This window comes from Vidua macroura, chromosome 4, assembly GCF_024509145.1.
Source record: "Vidua macroura isolate BioBank_ID:100142 chromosome 4, ASM2450914v1, whole genome shotgun sequence".
Lineage (NCBI taxonomy): Eukaryota > Metazoa > Chordata > Aves > Passeriformes > Viduidae > Vidua > Vidua macroura.
In genome coordinates this window covers 73,982,715-73,996,179 of record NC_071574.1, presented here as the reverse complement: position 1 = coordinate 73,996,179, position 13,465 = coordinate 73,982,715, and the positions used below count along the sequence as shown (strand labels likewise).

Below are 13,465 nucleotides of genomic sequence, written 5' to 3'. Positions count from 1 at the left end.
CTTTTTCAATTCTTACCTGGGAGCCCTGGTCACACAAAGGACTGCTGAAAAAGGCAAGAATGACCCGGAAAATCCTCTGGTAGACATAGAGCTCACAGCAATGTTTGTCACGCAGCCCTTCCCCAAGAAATCTGAGGATCCACTCGTGCTGTTTTGTACTGGAAGCCACAAAGAAAAATACCACCGTCAGACATTCCGACATTTCCTAAGGATACCTGCTCCTAAGAGCACAAAACCCCGGTTCCCTCCGAGTGCCAGCTCAGGGCTCACCACAGCTTCTTCTGGACTTCTCCATTTCCATTCCTACCAAATTTAATCGCTAACATCCACTGGGAACAGTCAGTCTGCAGCCCAAACATGCAGTGGAAATGGAATTTTAGAAGTTGCTGTTTCTAAAATACTTCAGTTGAACTCAAAGTTACTAACCTAAACTCAAAGAGGAATTGTAGCTAGCCGGGGCAGAACATTCTCTTCTTGTGCTCACAGAGCATACGCAGCACAACTCCTTGTGCGTTAGTGTCAAGAAAACAACCAAGACCCCACAGAAATAACATTTTGAATTCCTATATGAAACAGAAGAAAGACGCTTCTAATTAACTACCCGTGGGAGAATGAGGTCTCGTCGTATTTTTATGGCTGTTTTTAATACATTTCTGAAGAATTACTGTATACCTAAAATGGGACTCTCACCTCAAAATCAAAACTGTAGAAAAGCTGGAGAAAACCCGGTACCTTCCTCAGGTCCAAACACCGGTGCGACAGAAGGAATCTCTTTACCCTTATGTACACGTGCTCCTCTGTAAAGAGAAAAGGCTGGCATGGTGGAGGAGGACAGCGCTCCCAATCCACAAGCACCGACGACAATTCGTGGAAGCTGCAGTCAGTGTGCGTGCAGCGCTCCGAGCTGGGAGAACAGCCCGGCAACTGCAGAAGGCCTTTGCTCTGAGGCGCGTTCCCATTGCTGCCCACCCTCCCCTTCTCTTGCCCAGGAGGAAAAGCTCAGGCAAGAGCGCACGAGCAGAGAGCAGGTGAGGGGATCAACACTCCCCAGGGCTCTGTTTTTCACCCCAGCAGTGACACACGCAGCACGTTCCAGTACCTGGCTTCAGGATCTGCTGTGCCACACGAGCAGCGCAGAGGGTGAGGGAGAAGGTGAACCTGAGGCTTGGCTGCCTGATTCCGTTCTGCACGGCATCCAAGAGATACAGCAACGGCAAGGGCCCCGGGAGAGAAGCCTGAAGCACAGCCCAAATGAACACAGCAGGAGCACAAAGACATCGATCAGCTTCCGGGACATTTCACGGGTCACACAGGTAAGAGCCCCAGTTCAGCAAACCTGAGGCTTTGGCGACGTCAGGATCAAAACACCCGGAAACCTGTGAGAAAGAAACCGAACTGCAGCCGGCTAAAAGCCGTCCCTGCCGACAAGTCCTTCAAACAACTTGTTCACGAGGAGGCAGGGATTGATTCAATACTCACCAGCCCATCTGGCCAAGGTCAGAGTTCTGTGCCCACCCAGGACACGGCAGCCAGCAGGGACCCTTCTCCCACTCTCCAGCACGGACCTGTGAAGCCAGGGAGAAGTTTACGGAGCAGCAACAGCCAGAAGATGCTCTCTGCTTCCGTACGCTCTCTGATCCATCACTCCCAAGGAAAGTCCCCACGGATCGGAAGCAACCACCTCTCATTTCTCCTCCGCAATCATCACTGCCTCGCCTTTCTCTGCAAGCGTTTCCTCCCGTGCCCGTCCCCAGAGCACCTTTAGTCCATCTTTTCCTCCCAACCGCAGCTCTCCAGCACAAATGCCACTCCTCACACAGACAAAGCAAACACTCATCTGCCTCAGCTTTTGGCCTAGAAAGTAAAAACCTCAACGCGTCTGCCTACGTGATTAAAACACAGAGACGCACGGGTGGACATAGATGGAAAGCTTTTCAGGAGAGAAAAGAGCTGATTCGCTAGCACGCCTCCATACAGCTTCAGAAAAATCAGAATCCACAGCAACTCCTAAGACCCCCTGCTGAGGAACCCAGCCCTCCTGGGAACACCCAATTCAGCAGCCACAGGAAAAGGATGGGAGAAGCCAAGCTTGGGGTGAAAAAAAGATGACATCAATACAGCAGCCTGTAAAAAGCCTTCACACAGCAACAGTGGGAACCAGTCCCATTTGCTCCGTCCCTGCTTTTTGGGATGACACAAACAGGAAATGAAAACACGTGCAACACAAGGCACACCTATAGGGTGTACCAGGTGCTCCTTTTGGCAGCGTGGACGACAAAGGTCTCTCTGCGCACTTACAGGCAGCCCGGTTTCAATCCATCCTTAGCCCAAGCCTTCCTCGCCTCCCATTCGCCAGCGCTCTGCGCTGGCCTTTGGAGCGCTGGCCCCGTCCTCCCGCAGCAGCACGGCACCGGAACACAGCGAGGCAAAGCGTGCCGGAGCCGCCCGTGCTGTCAGCGTACCTGTCAGCTGCCGGCGGTGGGCAACTCCGGCCCTGCGGGCAAGGGGGAGACGGCTCGGGCACCTCCAGCGGCTGCTCTGCCCCGATGCTTTCGCGTTCTCCTGCATTTCCCTGCAGCGGAGGGGGTCCGGGACGGGGGCGGATCGTGTCAGAGTGGAGACGGCGGGGAAGCACGGGGAGGCGGCGGGAACGCGGCGGGACGAGACAGGGACGCGGCGGGACGGCGACGACTCGCTTGACCTTCCAAAGATGGCGGCAGGAGGGGCGGGGAAAGCCGGGGCCCCGCTCCGCCGCCCGCGCGCCGCCCCGGCGGCATTTTCCGGCACGCGGTCGCTTCCAGCGTCTAGAGAGGGACGCGCGCGGGGATCGGGAAAGGGGAGTGCAGCCCTGTTCCGACGCCGCTCGCCCCCCGCCCGCCGCCCCCGGCCCGTGAGCGCTGCGACCGCGCCTCCGCCGCCCGCCGAAAGCGGCCCCGCCGGGCCGCCCTCGCCGCTGCCGTTCTTCTCGGTCATCGGGTCCCTTTGCTCTCCCGAATCTCCTTCACCCCTCCCCTCTATTTACAGACACCGCCCCGCTTGCCGCTCGCTCCCGCGCCTCGCCCTTCCCACGCTCGGCAGCCGTCCTTCCCCCCTCAGCCGGCACCCAGCGGCGAGGGGCAGGGCGCTGGCTGGGGGGGGGGGCTGCAGTACCGCTCTCTGTCCACAAGGCGGCAGCACCGCCGCCGGCCACAGCCGGGGGCTGCCGCTCGCCCGGAGGGAAGGGAGGCAGAAAAGAACGGGGGCGATCCCCTTGGAAAAATCCTGAAAAATAAATGGCCCAAAAAACACCCGCACACAAACTAAAACACACTGCCTCTAACCCAATACAACCCCTCCAAAATCCTTTTCTTTTAAACTCTCTCTAACTATCTTTCATATTTATACTTTTCACATTCCCATTTATCATGTATATTGATGCATGATGTTATTTCGATTCTATATTAAATATTTTCCTATGACTTCTATTTATTTCTATTTTATCTTTTTATAGATCTAGATATATATATGATACATTTCTATATTTATATTGCAAAAATAGTTCTGTTATTTAAAATAAAAGCCCTGCCTGTAACCAAATTCTAGCTCTATGATATTAATATTAACGATCTCTTATTTAAAAGAAAAATGCTGCCTGAAACCCACCCGCCCGCGGCGCAAGTGTGGCAACAGCCCGTGTCCGCAGTACTGGCAAGGCCGCGGGAAATCCCGGCGGGGCGGCGCCTGCGTGGCGCGCGGGCAGTGCAGCAGGCGGACCACGATTTTCCCGCGCTGTGTTTTTTTTTTTTTTTTTTGTTTTTTTTTTTTTTTGTTTGTTTTTTTTGTTTTTGTTTTTGTTTTTTTTTTCTATCCGCCATATTGAGAAGGTCAAGAGTGTCCCGGCCGCCGCGACACTTTCAAGATGGCGGCCGCGTGAGGCCCTCGGAAGGGAGAGGCGTTTTTGCCGATGCCTGTCGGCGCCCGCTCACAACCTGACCGCCTGCGGAGACGCTGAGCTCACAGCCCGTGGCCACGGCACGGGAAAAAGCGTAAAAAATCCCGCGGGGCGGCGCCGGCGTCAGGGTGGCGTGCAGGCAGTGCAGTAAACAGACCGTGGTCCTCGTTTTTCCCGCCTTTTTTGCCGCCATATTGGGAAGGTCAAGCGAGTCCGCGACAACCCACTCCCAAGATGGCGGCCGCGGGAGGACCTCGGGCGACGGCTGCAGTACCGCACTCTGGCCACAAGGCGGCGGCACTGCCGCCCGCCCTGGGGCTGCAGGCGGGGAAGGCGCGCAAAGAAGAACAGGCGCGACCCCCTTCAAAACATCCTCTGCAATAAATGCGCCTAAACAGCCCGCACGAAACCAAAAAACACCGACAAAAAAAAAACAAACAAAAAACCTGCCTCTAACCCAATAATAACCAAAATAAAAAATCTTTTCTTTTAAACTATTTTTCAATCTATTTTATTCTTATGTTTCATATTTATATTCACAGTTTGATTTAGAATGTATATTCATGTATAACGATAATTTTATAATTTCTTACATTCATTCCTATTGCTTATAATTTATTTTATTTTATATTTTATACATATCTTAAGATATTGATTACATATTTCTATATTTAGATTAATATTTCTAAAAGGTTTATATTGTTTATAATAAAACCCCTGCCTCTACCCAAGTCAAAACCTAAAAAAAACCCCCCTTTCTTCTAAACTGTGTTTAAATTTATCTATGTTTTTCGCATTTATATTGAAATTTGCATTGTAAATGTAGATTGATGTATGGTGTTATTTATATTCTATCTCTTCCTATTACTTATTTTTATTTACACTTTCTATTTTTTATCTATCTTTATACATTGATTATCTATTTCTATTTTTAGAATTATATCAAAATAAAATGTATATTCATATTTTTTTAAAATAAAAACCCTGCCTCTAACCAAATAAAAACCAAATAAGCCCTTTCTAATTTATTTTATTTATATTTTTAATTTTTATAATAAAAGCCCTGCCTACTACCAAATAGAAAATTTAAAAAACCCCTTTATTTTAAACTATATTTGAATATTTTTCTATTTATGCTTTTGATATTTACATTTATAGTTTCTTACATATTATATTACAGTCTATTGATGTACTATATTTAGATATATAAAATATATGACATGTCACGTGGTATAATAAGACATATACAGTATAATATCCATTATGTATTGTATCAATTTCTATGATTTTGTATTTTATATCTATCTACATGTATTAATTATACATTTCTATATTGATATTTTATATGGATTTGATTTATATTTATAATCTATATTCATATGTACTTATAGAAACATACTCTAAAATACTCTATAGAGTATAAAATACTTTATATCAAACATTATAACATCTTACGGTGATAGATAATATTATTTATGTTACATGTTCTATTTATATGTATTCTATTTATATTTAAAATGGAAGTTTTATATTCCCATTTTTATATTTCTAGATTTGTTTTCTTACATTATAGTTATAGTTATAATTTTGCATTTAAGATCCAATACCTAAAACTAAAATGCCAATACAAACAGCAACAAATTCCCACCCATACCGTCCAAAAATATTAGAATGGCTCCACCAGCCAACCAACTACCAGCAAAAAAACCCCACACTACACTCTTTTCACTAACAGTTCTTATCACATCACAAAAATTAAACAAAAATGAAAAAAAAACCCTATAGAATCCCACACAGCAAATCACAAAAACCACTAAAAAGAAAAAAAAAAATCCAACTAACTTACTAAACTCCAAACCCTACAACAGACCCTGAACGTTACAAAAAAAAAAACAAAACAAAACAAAAAAAAAAACCCAAAACTCTACCTCAACACTAACTCATAAAGAGAACCCAATACGCTATAAAATAAACTTAAAAAACCACCAAACCAATTACCGATATAAAAAAATCTAAACCACTAAGAAACAAAAAAATCACCACCCAAATAAAATAACTACCGAAAAAAATCCACCATATAAACAACCATGTTCCCAAAAATAAAACGAATAAAAACCAGCAACCAAATACATCAAACTACAAAAAAAAATATAAAAACTTAAATTAACAACAACAAAAAAATGATTCCTAACTCAATAAACCCATAATGCCTCAAACCATCATCAAAACTAAAATACCACCTGGAAATAAACACCAAGCCAAAAGATAAATGTAACCATAAACAATATCTCCCAGATTCTCTGCAACAACAAAACATACACGACAATCAAACATACCAAATGAATAAAACCTCTATAATACAATAAACAATAATGCAATCATCAATATTACAAAAACCTCACTAATTAACTACAGGACACTGCCTCAAACCCACCAAAACAAACACTACATACTCACGCTAATAAAAGCCACCACAATCCAATTAAAAACCTAACCGCTACTTCATGCCACGACCCATAAAAAACATTGTAAACCTTAAAATATATAATTTTAAATTATCTTTTTATAGTATAAAAATATTATTTAAAAATCCAACCAAAAAAATCAAAACAAATCAAAACAACAAAAAAAAAATCCAACAAATTCCACAAAAATAAAATCCAACAACAAAACTCAATCCAAATAAATCCTTGCCATCAGCACCTGAACCAAGAACCATAACATTCAAGAAGTACACCATGTCCCTTATCATACACCAACCACTAACAAAATAAAACGATACAACCAATTCCTAAGAACCACTTCCAAACCGCTACACCAAGGACCTTCGGAAAATGAAAAGCCGCGCTGCCGGCACCGGGCGGAGCGCGGCTCCCGGCAGGAAAGCGGCTCCTGCGGCAGGCAGAGGCGGCGCCGCGCCGGGAGCCCCCCGCCCGCTCCCCCTGCCCGGCGGGGCCGGCACCGGGCCCAGGGGGCCCCGGCGGCGCCCGAGCCCCGCGCCCGGAGCGGACGGAGCGGCCGGCACCGGCGCAGCGCCCGCGCCGCCTCTCCCGCCCGCCGGCCCGGCAAAGCTCCCCGCGGCTCCGCACGCCTCGCTCCGGCGCGGCTCCGGCAGTCCCGCGCCAGCCCGGCCGCGCCCAAGTCCCCTTCCACCTCGGCAGCTCCCCAGGCAACGCCAGCAGCTCCCGCGCCGGAACCTTTGGTGCCGGGCCAGGGGCAGAAGAAGCGCCCTCCAATGCAGCGGCACACCCCGATATCAACCCTTCAAACACTGCGAGAGCTGCAGCCTCCTTCAATTCAACCCCCGGAACTTACGCCACACTCAGGTGCTCGCCTCACTTCAACAAGGGCAAATAAATGAGTTCTCCCCATGAATTTCACCCTCTATAATAGCAGAAAAGAAGGGCTTTTCCTCAAATGAAATCCTTCAAATGATGGGAAAAGGGCATTTCTACCTCAATCCAAACCCTTTAAAAGGATGGAAAACAGGGCTGCCCCCTCAATTTAAACCTTAGGAGGATGACAATGGGGGGGCTACCCCCAAATCAAACCCATCATACGACAACAATATTTCCCCCCTTCCATTTAAAATAGAACACAGGGATTCCCTGTCACCCCTGTGATATCCCTTGAAATAGAGATTTTTGGAATTCACTTAAGTTATCAAAATGAATTAAGCATTTATATTTTAGTTTGTAGGGTTATGTGTTGAATTTTAACATATTACTTAAGAAACCTCTGCCATGGTTCAAAGGGCATAAGAAAATGCAGATTTCTGAAGCTTCTTGCATAAAAGAACAATACCCAGGGATGTAAAGAACCCAGATAAAGAAGCCCCTCTGTCTCTAAGCCTATCAAGACTGACAGACGTTCACAGATAAACACTGAAGGACCGAAAGCGCACGTACAGAGAGGAAAAGTTCAAAAGTTCAGTCATGAGGAAGACCAAAATCTTCAGCCTCAGAAGACCCCCGAGACCCCCATGCGACCACCACAGCAAACCACGCGTGCCCAGAAGGGCGTGGACCTATTTAGCATGAGAGGCGAGGACAGGAAGGGCCAAGGGTTGAATATGCATGGTAAAGTTGTGCAATGTGTTGCATATGGAACATCTTTGTGAATAAAAGGGTGGGTCAGAGCGAGCCTCGGGGCACAGGTTTTTGGAGAGCGATCTCACTTGTGCCGGGCGCTGACACACAGACCCACTTCATAACTACCCCAGGTTGAAGAGTCTATTTAGTTATTCGCGTATCGCTTCACCTTAACACCCTGGAAAAGGCAGGTTTTCCTTCAATCAATACCCTCAAAACCACAAGTGAAGAGGGATCCCTCCCACTTCAAACACAGACAATAGTGGAAGAGGAGCTGCTTCCCTCATTTTGAATTTCTTTTGTCCTCATAATCTCTTTTTTTTTTTTTTTTTTCTGGGTGCACTGGGGAGAGATTGGCAAGATGAAATTTAAAAGGGAAAGGAGAAAAGTCCCCGCTACAAATCCACACCGGCTTACCTATTTGGCTGCTGCTTCCCAGCACAAAGGTTTGTCCCTCGGCACCTCCTTTGAGCAATGCTCCACGTAGCCAAGGGTGTATCCAGGTGATCCCCCAAACCCTGTCAGATGCTCCCACCGTCCTTCCATGAGACAGCCCCGGGAGCCTCCCATAAACCCCTCTGCTCCAGCAGCTCCATGCAAAAGGGATCTGAGGCAAACCCTCTCCCTAATTCTGCCCCCGGCAGGAGCCACCCCAGTCCTCATCCTCACAGCTCACACCTGGGGCTGCTCTGAGCCCTCATCATCCTCACAGCTCACACCTGGGGCTGCTCTGAGCCCTCATCATCCTCACAGCTCACACCTGGGGCTGCTCTGAGCCCTCATCATCCTCACAGCTCACACCTGGCGCTGTTGCCACTCTCCAACAGCGCCTCTCCCTGTCCAGCACACAGCCCACTTCTCACAGTCACAGACCAAACAGAAATCTACTACCAGGTGTTGGCTTTTCTTAGTCCATCTGGTTAGACGATTAAAACACCCACATGCATTGATGGTCATTGAGGGAAAGCTTTCCACTGGAGAAAATAGTCATTTTGGAAGCACACTTTGATAAACCTTCAGAAAAAGCAGAATCAGCACCAATGCCTAAGACCCCTGCTGAGGAACCCAGCCCTCCTTGGGACACCCAAAGCAGCAGACCTCGAAAAAGGAGGGGAAAAGTCAAGCTTGGAGTGGAAAAAGAGAACATAAGTACACCAGCCTTTCAAAATGCCTGCACACAGCAATAGTGGGAACCAGTCACATTTCTCCTTTCCTTGCTTTCTGTGATGACATAAATATGAAGTAAAAACACGTTAAACAAAAGGCAGAGCTAGGATTTTACAGGTCTTCATTTTGGCAGTCTGGATGACAAACGCCTCTTACAGGACTGCGACACGATTTGGGGACTGGCAGAGAATGGAGGCAAAAGGTGCCAGAGCGCCCTTTCTATTCCCTTCAGCCCCTGCAGCTGTTCTGATGGTTTCAGGGCACTTACTTCATTCCTAGATCAAAACATTATGGCATTATTTTCAAAACTACTACCCATGCCCAGTCAGAGTTTCCTACATGCTTGGATACAAATGAGTGTATAGAGAGAGGGTTTCTTTCCAAATTAATTTAGTGATTAAGTCCTATTTTTACCAATACCTATAAAAATGAAAGACTTGCCAGGTTTTAGTATTCTACACACCCCCCTCCCTGTGCATTTTGGGGCAGCTTTGGGTCCCTCAGGGGGACGGCACCCGGCAGGACCCCCCCTCATTCGCCACCCACCTGCTCCTCCGCCGCAGCGTGCGTCCCTCTCCTAGGGACCTTAGGGTGCCCCAAATGACACCAGAGCCCCGAGTCTTCACCCGAGTCTTCACCCCTTTTTCCTGGCCTCCAAAGAAGGCACAGAAGGAGTCTTAACTGCCCTGGACAGCAGCCCAGCACTTGCTTCCATCCCTTTCCACATGTACATCCCCCCCGAAAGGGACTCTGCCGCAACAAGAAAGGGGGGCAGCCCCCAGAAGGGTCGAAGCTCCTGCCCAGCCTCGCTGTCACGGGCGAGGGGCAGAGAGAGGGAGTGGAAGCAGAGAGCACACAGGAAGAAAAGGAAGAATGCTGTGCAGGATGAAATTGAAAAAAAAAAATTTAAAAGACCTCAAACACCAAAAAAAAAAAAACCTGAAACCCCAAAAACACCAAATAAATAAAGAACCCCAAACAAACAAAAAACCAAACTGGGATGGGCATCACTGTCACAATCTGCTAGCGCAAGTGGGGTTATCATGGTTCGTTTTACCACTCCCAAAGTGGAAAACGCAAACAGCAGAGGACCATCAGTTTAATCACAACAAATGCACCTTTTATTGAGTGCCCACAACAAATGTGATAGAGGGATTAGAAAGGAGATGTAGGATAGAGAGAGGGAGAGAAAGAGGGGAAGGGGGATATAGCTACCAATGGAGAGACTAAATCCTTGTGGTCCAGCCAATAGATCTGTCATTCATCAGGGAGAATCTCAAAGTCTTGGTTAACTTAGGGGTCTTTCATAGTCCTCTGTAGAGCTGGGGGGAACAGGTAGTGAAGAAACGAGTCTATTGAAAAGCAGGTCCAGACAGTCCATGTTCCGAAGCAGGGCAAGTCAATTTCAGCAGTGAGCGAGACCCATTGTTTTCTTGGGCCAGTGAACACACCTGCAGGCAACACTTGGCAAACATCCTGCTTCAGTCAGGCCAGCGCCCCTGTGTTAGGATTATAGGGGTCTCAGTCCCAGTCCTTAGAAGGGAGCTTCAATCACCATCTGTCACGGTGGTCATGAGGCAGATGAGGGATCTTCTGTGGGAGATCACCGAAGTTACCCCAGAAAGTTTATTTGGCCAAGAGGTGGGAAAATTCATGGGTTATTGTGATGAGCAGGGATCGTGAAGCAGGTGTAAGCGTATAGAGCAAGCAGCTCCTTGCTATGCCGTGCTCGAAGCAGTGTACTGTGGGGACACAGCAAACACACCTGCAAACAAACCCTTGGCAAGCATCCACCTCACCCAGGCCAGAACTCCAATTGGTGTCTTCAGGAAAAAGAGAAAAAGACATGGTGCTAAACACACAGCAAGGACAGAGGGATACAGAGACACAGAGGGAAACAAGGACCCAGAGGGAAAATGACCATGGCACGTGCTGGTGGGGGGATGACGGGCAAGATGCTTCTTCTCCAGTCACTACACAAGTGCAGCTTCCCTGCAACTTCATGCTCAGTGTCTCTTCCAAGCTCAACAGGTGGAGAAACAGGTACTCCCAGCATCTCCTTCCTTTGGGCACCACAGACCCACTGGGAGAACCTGGGATCCAAGGATGGATCTAAACATGGGAGTCCCACTTGCTACTCTCTCCTCCTTTTCTCCAGCTTAGCCCTGGGCTGGGAAACAAAACGAAACTTGAGCTGTCTTGAGGATGCCCAGGTCTGGGAGAAAGCCCTTCCCACCACCCTCTTGGCCTTTTACCACTCTGAGGAACTGTGGAAATGCACATCCAGACCTGGGATGGACAGCCTGGGATGTTTCGTGCGCAACAAACGCCACAGCCCCGAGCACCAGAAGGCTGGAGATGCTCTGGATTGCAATTCACAGCCTCAGTGAATCCCACATGGGAGAGCCAAGTCACTTGTGCACAGAGGAAATACAAGTCACCGTTTTTAACAGTTAAAATATCCGTGAAAGTTACTGGCTGCTTACAGCAGTGAGCTTCATACGGCCTCCCACACTTAGGGATTTATCGGAAGAAGCAGTTTCTGGTTCTTTCCTTTTGGAGCCCAGCTCCAAACGGGGAACTTCTCACGACTGCTCCTGAGAGAGGCAAGTGGACCTTCAGGAGCTCAGGAAAGCGACTCCCTCCCCTGAGTCATGTCTCACCTGCCCGAGCACCCATAGTGCTTTCGTACCACCTCTCTCCCTGCTTTCCACGTTCATTTAAATGTGAGAAGCCTGCAAGCTCTGCCTCCAGCCCCAGCCGCATCTTCCCTGCGCCCCAGCACTGCCCCACCTGCTCAGGTGTTGCTCCCCCCTCTGCTGCCCCTCGGCCCGGGCGGGAGAAAGCGCAGGTTTTCTTTTCTCGGAGAGGCTCCCGGGCGGGCCCAGCCCCGCGACACCTCCCCGGCTCCGTGCCGGGCACGCCACTGCGCATGCGCTGCCCTCTCCACAACACCACGCATGCGCGCGGGGGTTTCCGTTTCGCCCTTTATTCCCACGCGCAAAGGGCTTCCGCTGGAAAACGCGCGTGCGCGCTCCCCCCGCTGCAGTACTGCTGTTTGCCACCAGGCGTCAGCGGCGAGCCGCTGCCGGCGCCCGCGCGTGCGTGCCTGCGGCCCGGGCCTCGCGCGGGCAGCGCCGAGGCCGGGGGCACTCGGGGGCAAATGCCGGGTCCAAATCCATCAGTAACGAGGTGCGAGACCGCCGGGTTTCTCTCCAACCATTCGTACATGGAAGTTGTGAAAAACTCCAGTCACTTGGATTTTTAAATTTTTAAAGTTTAATAATAATAAAATGGTTATAAAAATAGTAATACAATTAGAGTAATAAAAATTTAGAGTTAGGACAATTACAGGACAATAAAAAGCAAAGAATTACGGACGTCCGGATGTTTTTGGACACTCAGCTGCCCAAAACATGCCTTGTGAACAAAGGAATAACCCTTAAAAACAATAGCTTGTTGCATTTTCATATATCTCATACATGATGCATAAATTCCTTGCAAATTAAGAATTTCTCTGATTTTTGTCAACTCCTTCCCCTTAATCCTGGTGGTTCCATAAAGACAAAGATAAGGTAGAAGAATGTTTGTCTTTTCCGATAAGGAGGCTGTAACTCTTTGTCCTGTTGCTGTTATCTCTGTGCGAAGAGTTTCTTGATTATCTTATCCCTTGCTTGAGCTAGTAAAAAAAAATCCTACATCGCAGAGTTTCTATTTTAATATTATGTTGTAACCTAAAACTATATTTAACACACTACTTAAGAGAATCAATACAGCATATCTTTCTAACATTACACATGTAATATTCATTTTAATATTTGCGAAAAGCCAATAATAAAATACGCATTTTTCACAGAAGTCCATGGTTTTCCCACCTCCTTCTGGAAAAATGAAATTATTCCTCAGCTGTGGAGTAGTCCCAGTCCAGTCTGAGCACTTGAGGAATAAACATCTGCTCCCTGTGTGCCAGCAAGAGCTTTTCTAGATGAAAGAACTGAAAAAGGCTTGGCATAGTGCATTTTTTTTTCTGGAATAAGAGCACAGGCAGATGCAGCTTGTCAGCACTCACAGCACTCCCTTCTCCAAACACAATTCTGGACCCCTTTGCAAACTGCCTCTGCCATGTGGTTTTCTCCAGGAGAAATTAAGGAAATTTTCATGGCAGTTTGGAGATTATGTTACCACAAATGAAAGAAAGTAAAGAAGAAATACTCCCTGTAAGAGCCTTTGGGACTTTCTGGGCTGAATTGGGAAGGGGACATTCATTCCCCGCATT

The 13,465-nt window shown here is 47.7% G+C and overlaps 1 protein-coding gene across 2 annotated transcripts; it reads right to left on the bottom strand.

Annotated features, from left to right (window-relative positions):
• Positions 1-301: 301 nt before the first annotated feature.
• On the bottom strand, positions 302-12,126 carry LOC128806937 (uncharacterized). 2 transcript variants are annotated; one of them, XM_053976830.1, is made up of 6 exons: positions 11,983-12,126; positions 1,480-1,565; positions 1,337-1,376; positions 1,100-1,235; positions 691-797; positions 302-563 (listed from the first exon to the last, which is right to left on the bottom strand). In XM_053976830.1, exons 1-6 carry the CDS (start codon positions 12,121-12,123, stop codon positions 450-452), a joined length of 624 nt encoding a protein of 207 aa, XP_053832805.1. In that variant the 5' UTR covers positions 12,124-12,126; the 3' UTR covers positions 302-449. The 2 variants fall into 2 exon arrangements, 1 of the variants encoding a protein (XP_053832805.1); XR_008436985.1 differs by lacking the exons at positions 302-563; positions 691-797; positions 11,983-12,126 and having other exon boundaries at positions 978-1,235; positions 1,337-1,395; positions 1,480-1,493.
• Positions 12,127-13,465: the final 1,339 nt, after the last annotated feature.

What these genes read in the sequence shown, in the direction of transcription:
- LOC128806937 (XM_053976830.1), bottom strand. Translation starts at nt 12,123, where the DNA reads ATGCGCAGTGGCGTGCCCGGCACGGAGCCGGGGAGGTGTCGCGGGGCT. An exon ending in GGGGAGCAACACCTGAGCAG is followed by an intron (nt 1,566 to 11,982) that starts GTGGGGCAGTGC and finishes CTGGCTTCACAG; the next exon opens with GTCCGTGCTGGAGAGTGGGA. An exon ending in GACCTTGGCCAGATGGGCTG is followed by an intron (nt 1,377 to 1,479) that starts GTGAGTATTGAA and finishes TCTTTCTCACAG; the next exon opens with GTTTCCGGGTGTTTTGATCC.